This window comes from Oppia nitens, unplaced genomic scaffold (assembly GCF_028296485.1).
Source record: "Oppia nitens isolate AA-2021 unplaced genomic scaffold, nextdenovo-longstitch-racon4-pilon3 scaffold37_pilon_pilon_pilon, whole genome shotgun sequence".
NCBI classification, from domain to species: Eukaryota; Metazoa; Arthropoda; class Arachnida; order Sarcoptiformes; family Oppiidae; genus Oppia; species Oppia nitens.
Window position 1 is genome coordinate 180,914 of NW_026533218.1, and position 25,819 is coordinate 206,732.

A 25,819-nucleotide genomic window follows, 5' to 3' on the forward strand; every position below is an offset into this window, starting at 1 on the left:
GTCACGACTTGTTCGCCGATTGTTGGTCAGCCGTCATATCAGTGGCCGTCAAATCTTTGCGTAATTTCAATTCAAATTTGCCTTTAGTTTTCCAATTTTGTTGTACATAATAGACACACTCGTCGTCGGCTAATACRCGACGCCATTTGATACCCGATTTTTTAGACGATGACGACGATGTCTGACCAGATTCCTGACCACCACCGCCGCCACCGTAGCCGCAACCGCCGCCAGTATCGGTAAAATACTCCAATTCCTCGATCAGTGCCAAATCCTGGTGCGGTTCGGGTCGTCTGGCTTTGACCAGTGCCTGGGTTATGATATCGGCGGCTGTACTATCGGCTGACGACTTCAATATGGTGTACGGCTGATCGGGACTGACATTATAGATACAAACCAAAAACGTATCGGCCGTATAGGTTTCGTCGGTCCATTCGTTGGCCAACTGGTCGGACTGTAGGTCCGGGTTATTTGAATCCAATTTATTAGTATTATTATTACGCTGTCTATCCTTTTGTGCGTTACGTATGCTCGACATCCAGGCCCTGGTGCTCGGGTCGTCCGATACTTTTTTCAGGACATACCTATCGATAATTGAAAAAAAATTATTAATTAGTTTTTATAGATTTACAAAATTATTATTATTATTACTAATAATAATATTTAATTTTTTTAAATAAATATTTTACATCAAAAATTTTTKTTTTTTTTATACAAATGTATGAATAGTTTTAATATTTATTATAATTTTTTAATACACACTAAAATTGAATAGTTTTTTTTAAAAAAAATAAAATAAAATATATAATAATATTTAACTATATAGACTRTAACTAATTATATATATCAATATATAACACTTATATTATTAATTATTAATTARTAACAAAAAATATTTGGTCCACAATATGGTAAGTATTTTATTTTTTAATAACGTATAAGTTTATATATTTATGTATACTTGAATTGAATATATCAATAATAATGACTATTTATATAACATTGTACCAGCTTATATATATATATATGCTATATGTAGTGTTGTTAATTTTTCGCAATTCAATTGCGGAAAATTGCGTGAAATTGCGCGCATGAGGGAATGTATAAAAAATTAACTTTAACAACGTTAAAAAATTTGTTTACAATAGATTACAATAGATAATTTACTAATTTATTATTATTTTTTACATGGTTTTTTTAGATGGCAACATTTTTATAAATAAAATAATTAAATTTTTATAATAATTAATTTATGTTTTTATTCATACTATTTAAATTTTGTTATTTTTTATAAAAAAAATTTATATAAATTTTACAGCTCGGCAATTTCCGAGCAATTCAATCGGTACATCAGAAAACTATATACTTATAATTTATATAAATTACAGCTCAAATCAACAGAAAACATAAAAAAACAGTTGACACACACACACACACACACCTACACACATATATATATACAGATATATACACATACACACACACACACACACACACACACACACACACACATATATATATACACACACATACATAGTCACTCATACACAAACTAACTAACTAACACACACATACATACATACATACACACACATACACACACACACATACACAAACATACACACACATACACACACACACACACACACATATATATATATATACACACATACATATACACATATATATACACATATACACACGCATACATAGACACTCATACACAAACTAACTAACTAACACACACATACACAAAAATACACACACAAACATACACACATATATATATATACACATACATATACACATATATATACACATACATATACACATATATATAAYACACATATACACACACACATACATAGACATTCATACACACATGCACACACACACACACACACACACACACACACACACACACACACACACATACATACACACACTATCTAACACACATATATATATATACTGWYASACATACCTGCCCTCTCCTTTCCATTGAGACTGTGCCTCCAATGGCCGTTCCTCTGGATCCAGTATYCTCTGTGTAATATTCCTYTCGTTWACACGTTTACGATCCCATCCGCGCTGGACTTCCTCAATGAGGACATAATCGGCKGCCGTATCCACCGGTTTCCCWGCTTTGGTCAGTGCCTGATGTATAACATCCGTYGATGTCGAGTCCTGTGTAATCTTCAATATAGTCGACGGTTCGTCGGCTACTACACCGTGAATGACCAGAAAAAACATACGACGCCTGACTGGTGGCGGCGCCGCCGCAGCCGACGACTGATCTCGACTGTCCAGTCGGCTAAAGTCGGCAGCGCTTGAATGTATACGACGGGTACGCTGTTTGCCGCTACCGCCGCCGCCCGTACCGCCGGTAGTTACCTGTGACTGGCCATTGACCATACCGTCCCTATCACCGTCCGAACCGTATGGTTGTTGGACACCACCACYACCACCACAAGCTCCGGGATGATAGTCCAGACCCTCTTCCTCGTACTGGGAATAGATGAATAGGGATGATAACTGTAGCGACTGATTCTGGGGCGACCTGAGCCTCAGGTGTCGGTAGCCTTGGCGCAGGCAYTGCAGAGGTAGGACCCGCTGGGAGGCAACGTGATTGGTGCCGGCATCCGTTACGGAGAAGCGTAGAAATGCCAGATCGCTGAACGTTACCTAAAATAGTATWATAATAATAATTATTATTATTAGGCAATACATATCATAGAAGGGAATGGTATRTATATGGGAMTGGTATTTATAGGACTGGTATTTATGGGAATGATATTTATTGTACTGGTATTTACGGGAATGATAATTATAGGACTGGTATTTATGGGACTGGTATTTATTGGACTGGTATCTATGGTACTGTATCTATGAGACTGGTATTTATGAGACTGGTATTTATTGGACTGGTATGTATGGGACTGATATTTACGGAATGAAATTTATGGGAATAGTATGTATTGGACTGGTATTAATTGAAATGATATTTATGGGACTGGTATTTAYGKGACTGGTAATTATGGGAATGATATTTATGGGGACTGGTATGTATGGAGGGGGACTGGTATGTATATGAATTTACCCGAAACATRAACGTATCGTTCCAAATGGGATTCAATGAGTTTCGTTGGACAATTTTCGTACGCTGTCGTACCGAATCAACGGGTATACCGATTACCTCCAGTTCCACCAGTGGACTACCGGTGTTGGTTGTCGGACATACGTACTGACCCGATATGATCTATGTTTGTTTGTTTGTTTGATGAAATAGATAAACATATATTATATATATATTATTTTAGATAAATATTTATAATTTTTTTATTTTTAGATAAATATTTATSAWTTTTTAATATTTTCAACAAAAAAAAATCAATGACCCTGTTCATATAWGTATAAATTTATGTGTCTAGTAGTATAAAATAAATATTTAAAGTTTTGTAATTATTTATTTTACTATCTATATTAGAGTTTTTTTTTAAAWAAAAATAAATAATTATTACAATTTTTTTTAAATACTTAAATAATTATTAATTTGATATTATTGTCATTGATATAAATTTTAAGTAATAAATAATAAATTTTAATAAGTTTTATATTAATATTTTATATTACTATTTTAAATTCGATAMTTAAAATTACTTATTATTTAAAAAAAAATTAAATTTTTTAATAAAAACTAATAAATAATAAGTTTATTTATCTGTAATTATTTAAAATGATATATTTATTTAGTATTTAATTTTTATTAAAAAAAACTAATATATTAATAATAAATGCAATTAATTATTATAAAATTGTTGTAATTTTTTTGTTGTTGTTGATAAAATTGTTAATTATTTTATAATAATTTCTATATAGTTTTACTAATAATTAATTGCATTTATTATWAATATATTAGTTTTTTTTAATAATAAAAATTAAATAATAAATAAATATAACATTTTAAATAATTACAGATAAATAAACTAATTATTTATTAGTTTTTATTAAAAAAAATAATATTTATTTTATGATTAATTATAAGAAATTATCAGAAATTAAACCAAAATTTTTTTTTAAAAAATATGTTATTTAAAAAAATAAAATAATTAATTAAAATTAATAAAATAAGTTAATAATTAAACTAAACGTACAGTTATTGTCAGATTAATGGCGTGCAGTCCGTCAAACTCCTTATCCCACGGATTGAATCGGCCAAACATCACGTGCTGTCGGTCGCGCATTACCGGCGGTTTCGGTACGAGACCGCACCCGCCGTTCTGTTCAAACATAGCCTGATTGATATGTAGGGCCGAATCGACTGTCTGGTAGTTCAGGGCTACCGACTGGAGTCCAAATGCCCAGAATATTACCGGATTAAAGTTGGATGAATCGATGCGCATACCGGCCGGATAGGTACGCATAATCTGGCCAACAGTATGCCCGATAACGGCCAGCGGACTTTTGCGACACAGTTTTTTGGCCGTATTTTCATTGATGGACGATACCTGATAGCAGGCCCCGTTTACCGTTGGCCTCCTGTTAGCGGTTACCGTAGTCAGCGGTATGTTGTTGTTGTTGGTGGTGGTGGCCATTGACGATACAGCCGATGACATGGGTGTCGGTGACGGTACGCTATCGCGAATGTCCGGACTCTTACACTCGCCACCGCCGGGTAACTGCTGTCCAGCAATAACCGAACCGCCAGTACCGCCGGGTACGGCTCCTGCCGAGGCCACCAGCTTACGGGTGTTGGCCATCTTTTTCGTAGGCATTGAAGAGCCGGTCATAATAACGCCAGCAGCGGCTGCTGATGCACTGCCGGCGGTCATTGTCGGACTGGCCGTCGGTAATCCAATGCCTCCACCGCCGCCACCGATGCCACTGTTAGCCGTCGTTGCCGAAAAACCACGAAACTTGATAGCCTGACAATAGATGACCAAATCGGACAGTTCGGGCGCAATCTGTGAACTGGATTTTCGGTTGGCTTTGTTTTGGGCGTGAAGTGTACTAATTGTCGACATTTGTTGGGCATAATAGTCGGCCGCGTCGTACACCAGACGCTGCTGCTGTTGTTGTTGTTGTTGTTGTTGATGTTGGTGTTGGTGCTGACGGTGCTGGTGATGATGATGGTCAGATGTGTCGCTATGACTACGCGGCGATCTGACACTCATTGGCGAACTGGTCGACCGTTGATGAGTATTGGCACTCTTGGTTGCGGTGGTAGTAGTATTAGCGGCTCCGGTAGTACTGCTGCTAATATGATCACTACCGCCGCCACCATAACTACTGGCGCACTCCTGACTCGATGATGATTCAGTTTTGACGGCCGGCGACTTAGTGACCACCGATTGTTGTTGTTGTTGATCGCCGCCGCCACCAACACTACTATTACTACGGCCACCACCACCACCACCGCCGCCGGCAGCGGCGGCGGCATTCAAGGCCTGTAGGGCATCGTCCAGGGCTTCGTCGTCGTCCTCTTCGTCTTCATATTCGTCGTCCTCTTCTTCGTTCAGACTGCCAGTACTTGCCGTCGATATCAGACTATTTGTACGTCCGCTGAACGACTTGGAGTACGGCGACGATCCAGTGGCGGTGGTCGGGTTGCCGGCAGTGCCGGCTACAGACATACCGCGCATTTGACGCGGCATATTCATGGCCGCGGCCGCCGCCGCCGCCGCTTGCGGACTAATTGCCGGCGCTTTTAGTTTCTTATTCTTTATTAATATCCGATATCTCAGGTGATTGGGTGACGGCAGCTGAGGTTCGTCCCAATAGTCCGAATCGAACATGAATCGGGTGACCAGTTTGTCGCCGAATATCTGGACAAATATTTGGGCCATTTTTATCTGCTGCGGTAGGGAACAGTGGTTTTCCAGTGACAGTATAACCGGGTAAGGACTGGCCACAAATGCCTTGTCGTTGATAATTTCGATGACTTTTTTGAACGATATTTTCGATGTCAAGGTATGGCCGTGATAGATGACCGGTAGGCCATCGTCACCGTCCCAACAGTCTAGTTCAACGCACCGGCAGCCGGTAGACAGCACCTGTATGTATTTATCGGGTATACGGGTATCGGGTATACGGGTATCGATTAGGAGGTATCACATAATAAATAAATAATAATTAGTATTATTAGTATAGGTATTAGTATAGGCTTAAAAAAACTATCATGATAGATTTTTTTTTGTTAATTTAACTTGATTACATATTTTATGATAATATAAATGTAATGTACCTTACTCATTTACAAATATTACAAATTTTTACACTATTATATTAATTAATTGTTGTTTTTTATTTATTTTAGTTAATGTTATACATGTTGTTAATGTTTAACTATTGTTTTTCATTGATATATACTGTATATACAGTATTGATATATAACATGTTTTTATTAATATATTTGTTTTTTTTAAATAAAATTTTTGTATTCCCTAATAATTTTTTTAATGTTATGTTATATTTGTTTTATTAATTTAGTTTTAATATTTTTTTATAATTAACGTTCAGGGACCGATTAATAATAAACCTATGAGAGAGAGAGAGAGTCTATGGTTTATTATATTTTAATCTAGCTCAAATTACATATTTATTTATAATTAATTAGTATATTTAGATTTAATATTATTATTATTATAAAAAAATTAGTTATTTAATTTATGTAATTTAATTTAACTCTAGATCAGTGTGTATATCTGTATAGTGATTTTTTAATTGTTTTATTAAATATATATATATATAATTAATCTAGCTCAAATACATAGGTTAAATATTTTTTTTTAAATTTTTTAATTACTCTTTAATTTTGATTAAGCATTTTTTTGCAATTTAATAGTATATAAAATTTAGTTATAAAATTTGTGTATTTTTGTTTTTTTTATTTTGATCAGTAATTATGTTTTTTTTTTAAAAATAAGGGACCGTATAATCATTTTATAACGCCTGGTATAGATATTATATTATTAAACGGGCATTAATAATAATAGTCAACCTATAAGTTTAGTATATTACCCACACTTTTCAATCAGGGGTGGGGTGGGAGTAGGGGCAGGCAATAGTTAGGCTAGAAAACAATATGACTAACTGTTCAATTTAATAAATTACAGTATTATTATTATTTAAAGGGTATTACTAATAGTCAACCTATAAGGTTAGTCATACATTTTTATTAAAAAAAACCTATATTACCCACACTTTTCAATGAGGGGTGGGAGGGGTATGGGTAGGGAATAGTTAGTCATATTAACAAACCGTTTTCTAGCTAACTACTATGACCTATACCTATATCATGAACCTCTATATGATTTTGTTAAATTGAACAGTTAGTCATATTGACTAACCGTTTTCTAGCTAACTGTTCAATTTAACAAAATCATATATAGGGTTCATGATATAGGGTTCATCTAGTTATTCAATTTAGTCACCCACTCACTCACTCACTTGGGTAGTCATATTTGTGTGTGTGTTTGTGTCAATATGACTAACTGTGTGTGTGTGTGACTAATACAACAGTCACGTATAGATTATTATGGGTTCATCTATTTATTCAAAAAAAAAATCATATATCAGCCATTCAAATTAGTCACCCACCACCCAAACACCTACCATAGCACAGTTAGCTAGACAACAACAAACTACTTATATGGTATGTCCACACCTACACATAAATTTTGCGAAAAAATTACCTGAACCCTAACCTAACTATATTATACTACTGTATTAATAAAAAAAACTTTTGTATTATCATACATTCAATCACTTACACAATTATATAGTACAGTGGATAGATACTAAATGGTTAGCTAATGCACAGTTAGCTAACCCAACAATATATGATATGTCACCACAAATCATTAATAATAATTTTATCAACTAATATGACACATACTCAATGTATTTGAAAAATTTTGGATAATATTAAAATTGAACATGCTATTATAGTTAACTATTGTTTTCACGAATTCCTGAAAGGAATACGTATATGCATTCTAAAAGTCTGTCTGTCTGTCTGTCTGTCTGTCTGTCTGTCTGTCTGTCTGTCTGTCTGTCTGTCTGTCTGTCTGTCTGTCTGTCTGTCTGTCTGTCTGTCTGTCTGTCTGTCTGTCTGTCTGTCTGTCTGTCTGTCTGTCCCACATAGGTTAGTGGTTCGAATCCAGGCTCCGCTACAAAATTTTTTTGATTTTTTTTTGATTTTTTTTGGTTTTTTTTTCTTTTTTAAGTTAAGGAGATCGTATGGGAATGCTTTTGAAGCATTCTCAACTGTTTTTTTTTTTTTTTTTTAATTTTTTCATTTTTAAGTTAAGGAATTCGTGTGGAAATGCTTTTAAAGCATTCTCAACTGGTTTTTAATTGTTTTATTTTATCTATTGCAACTATAATAGCATGTTCAATTTTAATATTATCCAAAATTTTTCAAATACATTGAGTATGTGTTTTTTTTTAAAAATTAATATTTATGAAAAATGAGTATTAAATAAAAAATATTATTATAAGTTTATTTGAACATGGTAAAATTTTTTTTAATTAGGCATGGTTCACATATTACGTTCGCACTTGAGGAGAGGGGGGGGGTGGTTAGCCAAAGCGAACTTTTGCGAACGAATGGGAGGGGAGGGGATGGGAGGGGTAAAGACTTTAAGAACGTTAGCATTTAGATAATATCTTATTTCTTGTGGTGGGGTGGGGGGTGGGGGTAGCTGTTAGTGATAAGCTAACGTAATTTTTTTTTTAAATGACTACATGCGAACAATTGCAAACATAGGGCAGGGAGGAGGGGGTCTAGATTTCTTAAAAAGTGCGACCGTAATATGTGTACCATGCCATTATACAGATAATGCCACTTAAAAAAAAGTTTAAATTTTAAGTAATATCGTGTTCATTTAACACTTTACGCTAAGCTAGCTAACTTAGTACTCAATTTGCCTTATATTAGGTAAGTTATTTTAAAGTACCTTGCTAAATTATTTTACATAATATTACTTAAATGGCTTAAACTTTTCAATGGCATAAACTGTACAATATATAAAGTACATGTGCATTTTTTTTTAAAAGTTATTTTATTTTTCTTACAATACTTTAACTTTAGTAAAAAGATATATAAAACTTATTTTATTTATTATTTTATTTTATTTTTTTTAAAATTATGACTAAATAAATTTCACCTAGCTTAACTATAGCTAAATATAATTGTTAAATAATTAATAATTTAATAATTAAAAAAATATATATATATATTTGTCAACTTAAAAACACAATAATATTACTTAAATGGCTTAAACTTTTAAATGGCATAAACTGTATATATTAAGCTACATGGGTGGTGGTGGTGGGGGGGGCTATTTGTTTTTTATACAAAAAACTAAATTAAAGCTTTTTAAGCCCAGTTAAGTCAATTTACTAGTCAACTAACCTGACTGTACAATTCAACGGACGACTCGCCCCTGAGCTGATGGCCAGTCAAATAGGTGTTATGACTKGAGGCCATATAGTAGTGGGACAGCGGTTCGTTCATATCATGTTCGCTGATTGTATACCTCTCCGGTGTATAGGCATAGTTGTCTTTATCCATCAGATAGCGGGCAAAACCTTCAAACGATAGACACCGGCGGCGCCGTATCGCCGGATTAGGTTCGTGACGCTGGATCAGCTGACGGACATCATCGATGGTTACCGATTCGCACTGATAGGTTAGGATGAACGCTTGGAAATCGGTAGCCGTCAACAACATTGTTTTCAAGGTATCGATACCCGAACTGTTGGCCACTATCGATGCGGCGGCAATAGCATCGAATATACGCGATTTCTGATACGAATCATCCGTACGATCGTAGGCCGAGTTTCGGGTCAACAGTCCCAACATTTGCTGTTGACTACTACTACTAGTAGTAGTAGTGTTAGTATTATTACCGCCGCCGCCGCAGTAATAGCCGCTAACATCGCTGGTTGTGGACATTGTCGGACTCATTGTTAAGTCGATACTTAGTTTCGGATGTTGTTGTTGTTGTTGTCCACTGACTACTGCAGGACCGCCGCCAGCGGTAGTATTAGTAGTAGTAGTAGTAGTAATACTGGCAGTCAATGTATCGCCGCCGCCGCCAACTGTTTCTGGACCGACACCGCTGCCAAACAAATGAATGTCCGGTTTGGTGGCAATCTGTTCGAAGATATCTTTGATATCACGTCTGGATCTAATGATAAACGAACGAAACAGTTCCTGAAATTCTAAGAAATTCATTTGCGATGAATGTGTTATCGTTGTCTTAGTTGTCGGCAATTTAGATGGTGTCAGCAAATGACTGTCAACACCGGCACCGGTAGTCGTGGAGTCGTTATGTGTTGTTGTTTGGTTGGTCTTAGACGGCGTCGGTGTTGTCGATGTTGTGGAAAACTTTTCCCTGTAGTGATGGGTCAGCGAATTGGTATGAATGGTAGGACCGCTGCCGGTGTTAGCCGTCAATCGGCCGCCGCCGCCACTGCCAGCCGTTTGGTGGACATCGCATGAACTACCGCCGGATACGTTGCTAATGGTTTCGATGTTGGATCGGGAATCGGCATCGGATTTATCGACGGCAGTGGCGGCGGCGGCAGTGGCCGCGGCTGCTGAACTCTGGAGCAGCCGATTCTGCGACGATTGAAACTTGAGATTATAGATACGCTGTTTGATCGACGGCGACCCGTGAGCCGAACCGGCCGGACTCGGATCCAGATCACCGCAGCCGCCGCCGCCGCGGGGACTGCTGTCACGGGCGGCGGTCAAACTAACGGACGATTTTTTCTTCTTTATCCGATTGGCCGAGTCTTTGTGTTTGTTGGCAGTCGAGGCGGCGCCGGCCACTGCTGCCGCTGCTGCCGATGATGACAAATCCGTGTGCGTCGGTGTCGACGACGACATATAGCCGGCACCCATAGCATCCAGTGTCCACTTGCGTCCGCCAAACACCCGAATAGCTTCGGCCGGTGTCGGACCCGAACACACGGCGTCCTCGTAGTACAGCTGCAAGTATTTGTCTTTTAGCCAAACAATTCGCTGATCGGTTAGTTGTTTTTGTTGCTGTTGTAACCGAAACAAACACCGTAGGCCGTCCGACCAGACAGTGGCCACCGATTTTGGTGATATAAATTCTACCGATCGATTGTCCGACAGATTGGTACCGAACAATAGCTTAACGGACGAGTTATTGTTGTTGTTTGAACCGTTGTAACCGTCGGCAGCCGCCGTCGTCGAAAGTAGTTCCGAATCGGACAGACCGTGTCGGCGGGCAATCAGTGTCAGATCGGCCGACGACTGCCCGATGCGGACATCTTTTACATATTGAAGATCAATGTAGCCTTCGTCCAGACCGAGAATGGCCGGCTCTTTGCTCTCGTATTTGGCCACAATAGCCGGCTGTACAGTGTCCTCGATATTTGTCGGCAACGAATAGTCCTGCGGCGTAACACCGGTTTGCGTACGTATGGCCGTCGACCAGGTCGGCCGACACCAGATCAACGTAGCGTTTGACTGTTCCAACTGCAGATAGACTACCGCCGATCGGCCAGTGTCCTCCTCGTAGTGGACACACGTCAGGCCGTGATGCATGGCCTGTAGCTGATGCAAGTCGATAATACTGCCATCGATAGAAATAGGTACAAATGAGACACCGTGACCGCTGTTGGCCAGCGGCTGAATCGGCCGATAGGCTGTATCGCCGACATCCAGCTTATAGTGCAAGTCGTCTTCCTGGGCGTTGTTGTTGCTGTTGTCGCCGTCAATAACCTTATGGGTTAGTCCGTCACCAGCGATACCACCGCCGCAAGTGTACAGCATTTGATTGAGACAATAGCTGTTTGTTGGCGATATCGATGTGTCCATTGGCGGCGGCGGCGGGTCTTTACCGACGGTGTCGTTGTTGTTGTCCATCATTAGTAACAGTTGTTGTTGTTGTTGTTGGTGTTGTCGGCGCTGTTGATGCAAATGAAATGCACGGATATTATCTAATACTTCGTGCGTTTTGTACATCTTTTCCATATTGATTATACCGCCCACACCTATCCGGGACCTACCAGTGCAACAAAAAAATCAAACACATTATAGTATATATTAATTACTACTGTAATTACATATATTAGTTAATTAGTTAATTAATTAATCATAAATTATTAAAAAATAAAAATTAATGTTTTATATAAACAAAATAAAATAATATTTTTTGTTTGTTTGTTAATAACTTTATATTTCTTATAATTATTTTGTTAAACAAAAAAGCATTTAATTTTAATAGAAATTAATTTTAAAAAAAATTGTTTAATTAATTAATTAATTAATAATTATTTTTAAAAAATGAAATAATAAATAATAATTATTTTTTTTCACTAATTAATTAATTAAATTATCTAATAGTTAATTTAGATAAACTATAAATTTAATAATTTAATTATTATTAATTAGTAATTATCACATTATTATCAATTAATTAATTAATTAAAAATAATAGTTATAATTGTATTTTGTTTTAGATAAAAACATTTAATAATAATAAAAAAATTAAAATTAAATATTTTATATAATAAACTATTATTTGATAAAAACAACAAAAATTACTTACATATAGTGATCGTCACCATTAAAATCGGCGATAAAATCTAAATTAATTTGTTGGACATTACGTGCATTACTGCCGGCACCGGCTCTATCATTACCGGCCACTGTATAGTAGTAGTCGTCGTCATCGACTGGCAATACTACCAGCGATGGCATACCCCGTAAAATGCATTTAAGATCCTTTAAAAAGGCACCGAAAAACGGTATGACCTTTGAATCGGGTATATCCAGTGCACGGGTAACTGCCGATCGGTATTCAGCCGATGGTTCGCCAGACATGGATAACAGGGCTGAGGATAGCCGTTCTTTGAGCACCGGCTGATCTTTTGTACAGATGGACAGCCAAAATGGTTTCAATTTTTCAGATCTGATAAAATCAAAACAACAAAAAAACAAATAACAAAATTAATAAAAAAAATATTTTAATTAAATAATAAATGTTATATTTTTAATAATTATTTACATTATTATTATATTTATTAACTTATTATAACTTTTATATATATAGAAATATGATATTTAAATAATAATTATGATTTTTTTCTCGCAAATAAATTAAAACAATTAATAAAAAAATATTTTAATTAAATAAAAATGTTATATTTTATTAATTATTTATATTATTATTATTATTATTATATTTATTAACTTATTATAACTTTTATATATATATATATTTAAATAATAATTATGATTTTTTTCTCGCAAATAAATTAAAACAATTAATAAAAAAATATTTTAATTAAATAAAAATGTTATATTTTATTAATTATTTATATTATTATTATTATTATTATATTTATTAACTTATTATAACTTTTATATATATAGAAATATGATATTTAAATAATAATTATGATTTTTTTCTCGCAAATAAATTAAAACAATTAATAAAAAAATATTTTAATTAAATAAAAATGTTATATTTTATTAATTATTTATATTATTATTATTATTATTACATTTATTACTTGACTTATATACAGTAGAAACATGATATTTAAATAATAATAATAATAATTTTGAATTTTTTCATAAATAAACCAAACAATAACAACAAATTAATTAAAATATTTTAATGACATAAAAATGCTATATTTTAATAATAATAATAATAATAATAATATTAATTATTATTATTATCTTAATTTTAAAACTTAATTTATTTAATTAAAATATTTTTATTAATTTGTTGTTATTGTTTGGTTTATTTGCAAAAAAAATAAAAATTATTATTATTATTATTATTACATTTTTTACTTGACTTATATACAGAAGAAACATGATATTTAAATAATAATAATTTAATTTTTTCGCAAATAAACCAAACAATTAATAAAAATATTTTAATTAAATAAAAATGTTATATTTTAATAAATATTTACATTATTATTATTATTTATTTCTTAACTTATATACAGTAGAAATATAATGATATTTAAATAATTTTTTGCTTTTAAAAATCTTAGAAAATACTATTATATTTAATTTTTTTGTGTATAAGTATTTAAATGTCAAATAAATAAAATACTATTTGAAATGATAAATCTTTAAAATAAAATTATATATATATATATTATTGTTATTATAGCTAAAATACATATCAATATAAATATGTTTTAACATATAGTAGTTGCTATACTTGTTTAGTTTAAATTTAATATACTGTATATATATATATAATGTACTACTAATGCAGTGGAAAATTTGTATAAAATACATGTAATATATATATATATATATATTATTGCAAATAAAATTTTGAAAATATAGTGTATATTTTATTGAAATAATCAAATATAAATTTATAAGTTATATATCAACAAAAAAAATAAAAGGGGAAAAATGTTTTTATTTTTTAAAATATGATATCGATCGATAAGTAAGTTACATATAATATATACTAAATATATACAGTAAATCCTAATACATAAAAACACAGTTAAAATATAATTTATAACTCAAAATGTTGAAGTAATGTACTTTATTATTATTATTATTATTATTATTATTTGTAGTACCATGCAACATTAATAAAAAAAATATATATTATATATTAAAATATATTAAAATTTTTGTTGTTGCTAAACTTGTAAATGTATACAAATATGAAAAAAAAAACTTATTTTAAAAAATTCAATTTAATTTTTTTTAATATATATATTATATATAAAGAAATCAAATTTATTTTGCAAAAAAATATTATATTATTATTATTATTATTCAATATATTATATTATATTGAATAATAATAATAATATATACAGAATCTATATTTTCAATTACAATAATATATTACCGATATTTCAAATTTAACATTAGTATTATTATTATTTAAAATAACTTTTAAAATGTAATAATTTCAAAATACTAAAAAAAAATATTATTTTTAATAAATAAAAAATTACATATGCTATTAACAGTATATATTTTTTTTAATATAGAAATATTTTATATTATTATTATTATTATTATTATTATAATATAATGTAAAAACAATAATTATTCTTAAATATAGAAATTAAATTTATTTATTTTTTTAGAAAAAAATTATTATAATATATCTAATAATAATTATTATTATTAGGATTTTTAAGATTTTTTTAAATACTAAAATTTTTATTTTTTTTTAAATTTTAAATTTAAATTATAAAACTTACTTTAACCCTGCTAATATTTCGGTAGCCGAATTAAAATTGGCCATGTTCCAACAACATTGTGCCACACGCATTATACACGATAAAACGGCTTTCCTGTTTAAACGGGATCAACACGTTGTAGAGAGACGGGAGGGAGTGGTGGGGAAAAATAGTAAAACAATTTTTAAAAAAAAATAAATAAAACTAAATACACACTACTCAACAAACAAAAAACAAATTTAAGTAAAAAAATAAAATTAAATTAAAAATACATTTTTAAAATAAAATAAACACAAAAATAATTAAATGATTTTTTTATAAAATATAAATGATTATATTAATATTTTTTAATCTAAATTATCATATTATTGTGAGTTATAAGATTATATTATATTTTATATAAGATTTATATTATATATATATATATATTAATAATTTTAATATTAATAAGATATGCAATATATATATATATAAAGTATATATATTTATATATTGATGTTTGAAACTATTGAAAGCTAGTGAAAAAAAATCAATTTTTTTGTCTACTCTTATCTATATATAATATAATCTTATAAATTACAATAATATGATAATTTAGATCAAAAAATATTAATATAATATATAATATTAAATAATAATAATAATAATATTCAACAATAAAAAAAATTATATAACAATTTTAGACCTCATTTCATGTGTCGGCTGTGATATGATTATATGCGTCACCCATGAAGAGACCTATAATATAAAATATATATATATATATATACAGTATATATAAATGTATGTAAATATATAGGTTTTATTAATAATATTAAACTATTATATAAAAAAATAAGGTATTAAACAAAATCTATTGATTTATTTAAATAGAGTTATTATTATTATTATTATTATTTTTTGTTGAAAATAAAAAAAAAGGTTTCTTAATATATTCAATATTATACAGTATATACAGTATTATATATATATATTGTATAATCACAAAAAATAAAATAAAATTATTATTAAATTAATTTTCATACACTAATAACATAAACTTATATACAGTATATATACTTATAAATACTGCATAAATAAACTACAGTATAATACCAGTATATATATACAGGTATTATATAATAGTATATATAAGTATAGTATTATATTATATAATACATTACATGGATAAATACATTTTTTAAAAAAAAACATCATAGTAGTGCTGTATTATATATTTTATTAAATGTGATTTTTTTAAAATTAAATATAATACAGCACTACTATGATTTTAATTTTTAAACATTAATACATAAAATGTTATTATTGAAATTATATATATATATTAATCTAAAATAAAATTTTTTATAAAATAACAGAAACAAAATAAATGCCTAATTTTTTTATACAAAATTAATTTTTAACACTAAACACACACACCATAGAAAATTAAAATACAAAAATTATTTTAGTTTTTTATTTAGTTTTTTTGTGTATAATATTATAATTAAAATTTAATAAATATGTTTGCCTAGATTTTATTTTAGTTTTTATTTTGCTGTTAATATTTTATATAAATTAATTTAATGTATGTGTGTGTGTGTGTGTGTGTATGCAATCCCTTAATAAAATCAATATTTATTTTTATACTTTTTACAGTAAATCAAAATTAAATACATTTTTATATTAATAATTAATAATAATGACTAATATATATATATAAAAGTTTAATTAATTTAAAACTATTGAATCATAAATAATAATAATAATAAAAACTAATAATTGCTGCTAATTAGTAATAATTAGTTTTAAAATATTTATTATATTAATAATAAAATATATTTAAAAATAATTATTACTAATTACCAGTATTATTAATATTATGATTTATACTAATAGTTTTAATTTAATTAAATTATATGATTTGATATTATAGTAATAGACTTTTATAAATATATATAAGTAATTACTATTAATTATTAATATAAAAATGTATTTAATATTGATTGTAAAGTTTTTAAAAAAAAAATACAAAAATAAATATTGATTTTTTATTAGATGATTGCATACATTAAATTAATTTATATAATATATTAACAGCAACAAAAAAATAAATAAAATCTAGGCAAACATATTAATAATAATAATACTTAAAAAAAATACAAATTAATTATTTATAAAAATTAATTATTATATAATAAATACCTCATTAAATCTGTCGATCAATTTTTTAACAGTCATTGACATATCTATGTTTGATTGTATTGATTGATTGGTATTATAAATGTTAAACGACTCGCGATTACTTAAGCCAATAGTTACTGAAAAAAATAAATAATAAAAATATTTATAATATATTTTTTTATAATAATAATAATATATTTAAAAAATAAATATCTTTATATTAAAATGTTTTTTTTGATAATAATTTTTTGTTTATTTTATTTATAAATAAGATTAAAGATAATTAAATGTTATATATATTGAATACATTAAAAATTAATTTTTATTTAAATATTCAAAATATATATATATTATTTAAATATATGATTTTGAAAGTAATCGTTTAAATTATTTTTGAAAATATTACATTAATTATACTGAAAATGTATTTGACATTTAATATATATATATATATATATATATATATATATATATAAATCATTATAAAATTTAAATGATGATGATATTAAATATTATTAATATTTAAAAATTTGATAAAAGTCAAATTTTGTAAATTTTAATTATTCAATATTAGTATATAACAAAAATATACTAGTAATCATATTATATTAAATAAATAAAAAATTTATGTTTAGTATATATATATATATTCATCATTAGTATCGATATAATTAAATAAAATAGTTTTAAATCATATATTTTATACTTAATTTTATTTGAGTATATATTTTATATGACTATTAACAAGTATATTGAATTATTTAATATGATATTAATACATATGATATATAAAAATATTTATATCTATTGGCTATATTTAAAAATAAATAAATATTTGTTTTAACTACTATATAAATTTTATCAGGTACAAATATGTTGAACTATTTATTAAGATATATTTAATATATATCAAATATTTCCCATAACATGACACACACACATAGTATATATATAATAAAATAATAATACATTATATTAATATATATATATATATATGTTTTCTATATTATACTAACTATGCTATCTATTTCTATATATCTATTTCTATCATTTAATATATCAATTTTTATATACCATATATTTACAGTAGTATTATTAGTATTATTGAATTGAATGACTCCGGTTATATATATATATATAGTCAATAGTCAAGTCATCAGCAAAAAAATATAATATATATATATATATATAATTGATAACTCTTTTTTATATTATTGATATATATATATATGCTATGCTATTATACTATATATATGATATAATAAAATCAAACCCCAACTATAACTATAATAATAAAATTATTATTATTGACTTATATATCTATATATATATATAACTATATATATATATATATATATCTATACTATACCTTGTCTTATATAATGTATGGGAGCTATACTATAAAATAATTGGTATTCAACATCAGTTAGCCTGAGAGCCACTTCCTCTGGAAAATGTAATAACGACTCCAATCTAAGCAATTCATCCCTAAATTGTAAAACTTTATTATCCAAACCGTAACCGAAACCGTGTCTGAATGCTCGCCGACAATCTATTTAATAATAATAATAATAATAATAATAATGTTAAATAATTTAATTACAAATATACAGTATATATGGTATGCATATTATAAATATACATAATAAATCAATTTGAATTATATAACTATATATATATATACAGTATATTTATAAGGTATATAAAAACATAAGTTATATGGATATATAGTGTACAGTAGTTATTAAATTATATGTTTATGTGTGTGTGTATGTATGTATGTATGTATGTATGTGTGTATGTGTGTGTGTATGTATGTGTATGTATGTATGTGTATGTATGTATGTATGTATGTGTGTATGTGTGTGTGTATGTATGTGTATGTATGTATGTGTGTGTGTGTGTGTGTGTGTGTGACGGTATGTATGACAAAATAATTACTATATGTCACACATATGATGGCATTTAAACCATAACATCTATGAAAATCGTATCCAATATTTTACTATTACATGACAGTGTATATGACATGTTGTAACTGTAGTAATCAGTACACTAAATGATATGTATATTAATAATAAATAATAATAATAATAAAACTATATATATATATACTGTTTATATTAAATAGTATCAAAATTTATTATATATATATATATATAACATAATGAAATGTAATGTAATTTCATTGTATAAATTGTACAAATCATGTGAGTGTGTGTGTGTTAACAGTACATACACTGCTAATAATAATAATAATAATAATACACTAATATAACTGTACTAACAATAATATTAAATATTTAAAAAAATAAATATATTATATATATATATATATATATATATATGACATTCATATAACAACAATTCAAAACAACAACAAAAAATAATAATAAAAAAAAAGTTTTATGCATTTAAATCACAAACAAAATAAAATAAAAAATAAATAAATAATAAATTTATTATCATTTTCCAAGAAATAAACATTAATACAAACATAAAAAAATAAATAAATAAAAATATAATGTACATTAAATATATATATATATATATAATCTCAGTGTGTTTTTATTATTAATATTATTATTATTATAAAAAAAACATTAAAATAAATAATAATAATATAAGGGAAATGTTATATCATATTATAATAATTAGTTATAATTAAAAAATAATAATAAAATAATATTCATATAAAGTTTATTATTTTTTTTATTATACAGTAATACTGTAATACTATTGTATGTATAATACAGTAGTTAGTAGTAATGTGTATTGAAATATATGTTTTAGTAAAATTACTAATGTTTTCAAAAATAAAAAAATAAAAAAATATTATTCAAATTATAAAAATTAATTTAACATTTTGTTGTCTAAACTCTCTCTTTCTCTCTCTCTCTCTCTCTCTCTCTCTCTCTCTCTCTCTCTCTCAAACATTCACTCCACTCACTCACTCACTCACTCACTCACTCACTCACTCACTCACTCACACTCATACATATATATAAAGTACATAAACTACTACTTACTCACTTAAACTCTCTCTCTCTCTCTCTCTCTCTCTCTCTCACACACACACACACACACACACACACACACATACATACACACATACAKACATACATACAKACATACATACATACATACAAATACACACACACACACACATACAAATACATACACACACATACATACATACAAATACACACACACACACATACAAATACACACACAAACAACATATACACAATCAATACAAACCATCGTCCAGCTGTTCCCGATCGGTAATCAATATATCGTCCAAAAACCTTGAGTCCAAGTCCTGCATAATCTCCCACAAAACAGTACCGATAGCCCGGAGCGAACTATGGGACGGCGTTATGAACGACCATTTAGTACCGCGAAACTCCAGTACCAGCCGATCGTGTGAACGGCCGCCACCCGTACGCCACTGTTGTAGTTGACTGGTTGGCTGACATTTGGCCGACGGTTGCAGAGTCTTACTGTCCAATAGTACTATACGTTCGAGACATATACCCAACAGTCGGGTAGCCCTACGATTGGTTTTTCCGCGTAGGAGTTCCTTGACGTGAAACAGTCGGCAACCGTATGCCGGCAACCGTTTACACGTTTGGATGTATAGTTTTTTTAGCTGCTGTTCCGATTCGTAGACAGGACTGTGAAATAGTTTACGTTTTTGCTCCTGTAGTTGAAAATGAATATAATTAAATAAATAATAATAATAATAATAAATATTATTATACAAAAAAAAATAAATAATAAATAAATAATAAAAATATTAATCAATTATAATATATAATTAACTGATATATAATAAGTATATCTAAAAATAATAAAATAAAACTAAAATAATAAGTATATCTATTTATATATTAATTATTCAAAATCAATGTATTTGTTATTTACAGTATTTATTGATAATTTGCTTGTTTTTTATTATTATTATTTAGTGATAACTTTTAATTAATATAACTTTTTATTGAGTATTTAAAATAATAATAATAAGTATATCTAATTTTTTTTAATTATATTATTAAATCAATGTATTTATTATTTACAATATTTATTGATAATTATTTTTAAAATTATTTGTTTGTTTTTAGTTTATTTAGTGATAACTTTTTTTTAATATAACTTTATTGAGTATTTAAAAATAAATAATAATATTTTCTATTAAAACGTTAGATTAAAAATTTTTATACAAAATTATTTTTAATTATACTGTAATTATTAAATATCATAAATATAATTTATTTAATTATTTATCATATTTTTTGAATTTAATTTAAATTATATGATATTTTATTATGTTTAACATTTCATTAATCATATTTTTTAATAAAAAATAGTTAATATAGTTTACAATACAATTATAGCTTAATATTTAATTAAAAATATTTTTGTTGTTTTTGTTGAAAAACTATAGGAAAAATAAATAATATTTAAAAAAAAAATTTAGTTATAATAATATAAACTAATTGTTATCTACAGACAAACAAAAATCATTTCTAAATAATATAATTAAAATTATTTAAATATATTAATTAATATTAAAATACAAATTTAGTTATTTGTAGGGTATTTACTGGATATATATATGATGTCTAATATTTATATCACTATTTATTATTATTACTACTATATTTAATAATTTATATTATCATGTTTTTTTATTATTTAATATAATTACCTATTAATATATATATATATATATATATATATATATWTTTTGAAAAAACATAGTACAGTAAAATTCATTGGGTGGTACACTTAAAAAAAATAATACATATACAGTACATATACTGTACTATATTTGTACAATTAATACCCTATTGTTTTTGTTTAAACATAAATTATACATAAGATTTTTTTTTTGATGATATAAAATATTTATTTAATTGAATTATTATATATATATATATATATATAWTTTTTTTCTGGTGCCCAACCCTTTAGTTTTATTTTTAAAGATAATAAAACCTAAAACAATAGCTTAATATATATGAAATAATTAATGTTATGAGAAAATCATAATAAAAACTAAAACACAAAAAATGTAAAAGATTTATTATAATTTAATTAAATATTTAGTATATATATATATATTGTTTATATTTAATAATAAATATACTATATATATATATATATATATATATATATATATATATATAGTAGAAAGTTATATCATTTATAAAGTAACTATAAAAATGCAATTAGTTATATATATATAATATTATCAATAATTGTAATTTAAAAAATTATTTTATTATTATTTTTTAAAAAACTGTAATTATACTATTTATATTCAATTAATATATAAAATTTAAAAAAAACTAAAATATACTTTTAGATATTAGTCATAATAAAATCGTAAATTTTAATTTATTTTAAATATATACTTTAAAATTTATAATTTACTCTATAATATATATATATATATATAACAAATTATTAATAATAATAGCAATATATTTTATCTAATTATTTAAATATATATATATATATATATATATATTTCAATAACAACAAAAAAACATAAAATTTTTTGTATTTTATTAAATTAAACACAATTTAATTACTAATAAATTAAATATAAAATAATTATATAGTAAATTTACCTTGATATTTTTGGCCATATTTTTTGAATTGTGATACATTGGCGGCAAACATTGTCTCAGATCAATAGGACCGGTACTACTGGTAGTAGTAGTAGTAGTAGCTGTTGTACTAGTAGTAGCACTAGTAGCTACCTGTGCTGCTGCTGCTGATGATTGACCCCCCGAACCTGATGGTTGTCTATGTTTTCTATTAGTAGTTGTCGGCCAATTAGTTTGTACCCAATGGCACARYCGATTGGTTGTACGTTTGGTTAGGTTTTGATAAAATTTGCCACTAATTGCTTGTTGTTGGACACACCTATTAATTGTATCCCCGGCCACAACAACATTATTACTATCCTTATTATTGTCATTTAGTTGTTGTTGATAATCATCACAACACTCGTCCAACTCGTCAAACACTATATTATTATTATTATTATTATTACTATTATTTGCCGACATTTTTGTCATCATTTGCGCCGTCAATCTACCGGTGCTCTCGATTGGAGACATTTCCTAATAATAATAGTGAGAAAAACAAACATCAAATTAATAGACGAAAAAAATAAATGTTTTTTGTTTGTTTGTATTAATTTGTTTAAACAAATAGAAAGAGATATCAAACCGAAAAAACAAAATTTCAATTAGAAAAACAAATTTTTAATTTTTTTAGTGAAAAAAAAAACAAAAATAATAATAATTTTCGAAGTTTTTAGAGTAAAAATAAAAATTTATAATTAATTAATTAGTTAATTAAAATTATTTTTATTTTTTAATATAAACAAATAAAATTTACTTGTTATTGTTAATTATTTTWAATTATTAATACTTAACTTATATATATATATATATATATATATACTGTATAAACAACATTATAMTAMCAGTAATATTATTTGTTAATTTAATACAGTGTACACACACTTGAAAATTATTTTTWTTTTTAAAAATAATGTGTATATTATGCATGATATATTAATTAACTAGGTCATTTAGCAATTAAGCGGCTATTTATGCATAGTTAAACAATGTAAATTATATATTATATATATAATAATATTAATATATATATATATATATATAGTATACAGTATAGTACATTAATTACTACTCTACATATTATTATTATTATATATATTTAAAATATTATGTTGTCAACAAATAATTTTATCAATCAATTTTACAATACAGTAATTATATTGTATTATAACTTGCAATATATTTTCACTATAGAGTACTAATAATAATAATAATAATAATAATAATAATACTGTATTTATAAAACAATTGTTTATATAAAATAAACTATTTATTTATTGATTATATATCATATATTATTTTTGTTTATACAGATTTTATTTTTTTTAATTTACATATAAAAAACAATATATTTTTTAATCAAAATTTAGTTTTTTATTTAGTAAATAATTTATGTATTTTCCACATTATACTTGTATATATATATATATATATATATATATTTGATACTAGACAATTTATATATGTAATAATAATAATAATAATATATTATTTCCTATTAAATATATATATATATTAAAATCAATATCAATATTATAAATAAATTGAATACTAATATTTTCTAATATATATAATAATATAATATACTGTATATAATATTGATTTAAATAACAAACTTATATATCAATCGATATATCCAAACAAATATTTAGTCAAATATATTGAATGTAAATATTGACATATATTTACAATAATAATATATATATATATATAACTTATACTATATTTATATAATACTAATATATTAGGCAACTTGAAGATTAAAGATTAAATAGATTAGTAAATAGCTTTAAATATAATATATTACTTTAAATATATATATATATAAATATAAATAAATACTTATTATTAGAAAGTTTTTACCCCCGGGGTAATATTTCCATTAATTATTTAATAGTATTTAAATTCAATGAAAAAATAACTTTTTAACTTAAAAAATAAATAAATGATAAGAATATAATTAATTAATTTTTWTAAAAAAAATCTAATTAATTCATTAAACAAACAAATTATTTGTTGGAAAWTTTCTCGGAATTTTTCTATAATAATAATAATATAGAATAAATATAACATATATATATATATATATATATATATATATATACATTACAATATATATATATACATTACATATATATATATACATTACAATATATATATATTGTATACATAACGTTAGGAAATTACTACTTAAATATACTGTAAATAMTCTATAGTAATATATTAAAGGGTATATCATATCCTCTCAATAATAATAATAATAATAAYAATACAAACAACAAAAAAACTTTCATAACATACAACATATATATATCATATATATAAAGTATTAAACATTATTATTATTAAAAAAATAACCYCTAAATACAAGTGTAAATAATAAACTGTTTATAAGTATCCGCTACTATAATATATATATATATATATATACCATAAAATAGTTTGTAAACACATATATTATTATTTAAACACAATAATAATAGTAAAAATAATATAGCAATAATACTAATACTAATAGTAATAGTAATAATTATAATAATAATAATAGTAATAATAATAGTAATAATAATAATAATAATAATAGTAATAATAATACTAATAATAATAATACTAATAGTAATAATAATAATAATTATTATTATTATTATTATACATACCTTAACATCTTCACAAATTGGGCGCAACTTTTCGCTACCAGTAGTAGTAGTAGTATTAGTAGTAGTAATAGTAGTCAATGGGTTTGTATTATTATTATTATTATTATTAAT

The 25,819-nt window shown here is 26.5% G+C and overlaps 2 protein-coding genes across 2 annotated transcripts in view; both read right to left on the reverse strand.

The window, feature by feature from the left end:
• On the reverse strand, window positions 1–25,802 carry LOC128957147 (1-phosphatidylinositol 4,5-bisphosphate phosphodiesterase epsilon-1-like). Its single transcript, XM_054302865.1, has 13 exons — window positions 25,709–25,802; window positions 23,031–23,528; window positions 20,653–21,094; window positions 18,761–18,943; window positions 17,413–17,528; window positions 15,914–15,966; window positions 15,250–15,342; window positions 12,594–12,956; window positions 9,419–12,047; window positions 4,155–6,053; window positions 3,101–3,259; window positions 1,985–2,685; window positions 1–584 (listed from the first exon to the last, which is right to left on the reverse strand). The coding sequence occupies exons 2-13, from the start codon at window positions 23,523–23,525 to the stop codon at window positions 2–4; spliced, it is 7,716 nt and encodes a 2,571-aa protein (XP_054158840.1). The 5' UTR covers window positions 23,526–23,528; window positions 25,709–25,802; the 3' UTR covers window position 1.
• The window catches only part of LOC128957156 (uncharacterized), a 28,021-nt gene continuing 26,213 nt past the window's right edge, over window positions 24,012–25,819 (reverse strand). The window contains exon 10 of the mRNA XM_054302879.1: window positions 24,012–24,019. Within this exon, the coding sequence (XP_054158854.1) occupies window positions 24,012–24,019 (8 nt within the window). The remainder of the gene's footprint in view (window positions 24,020–25,819) is intronic.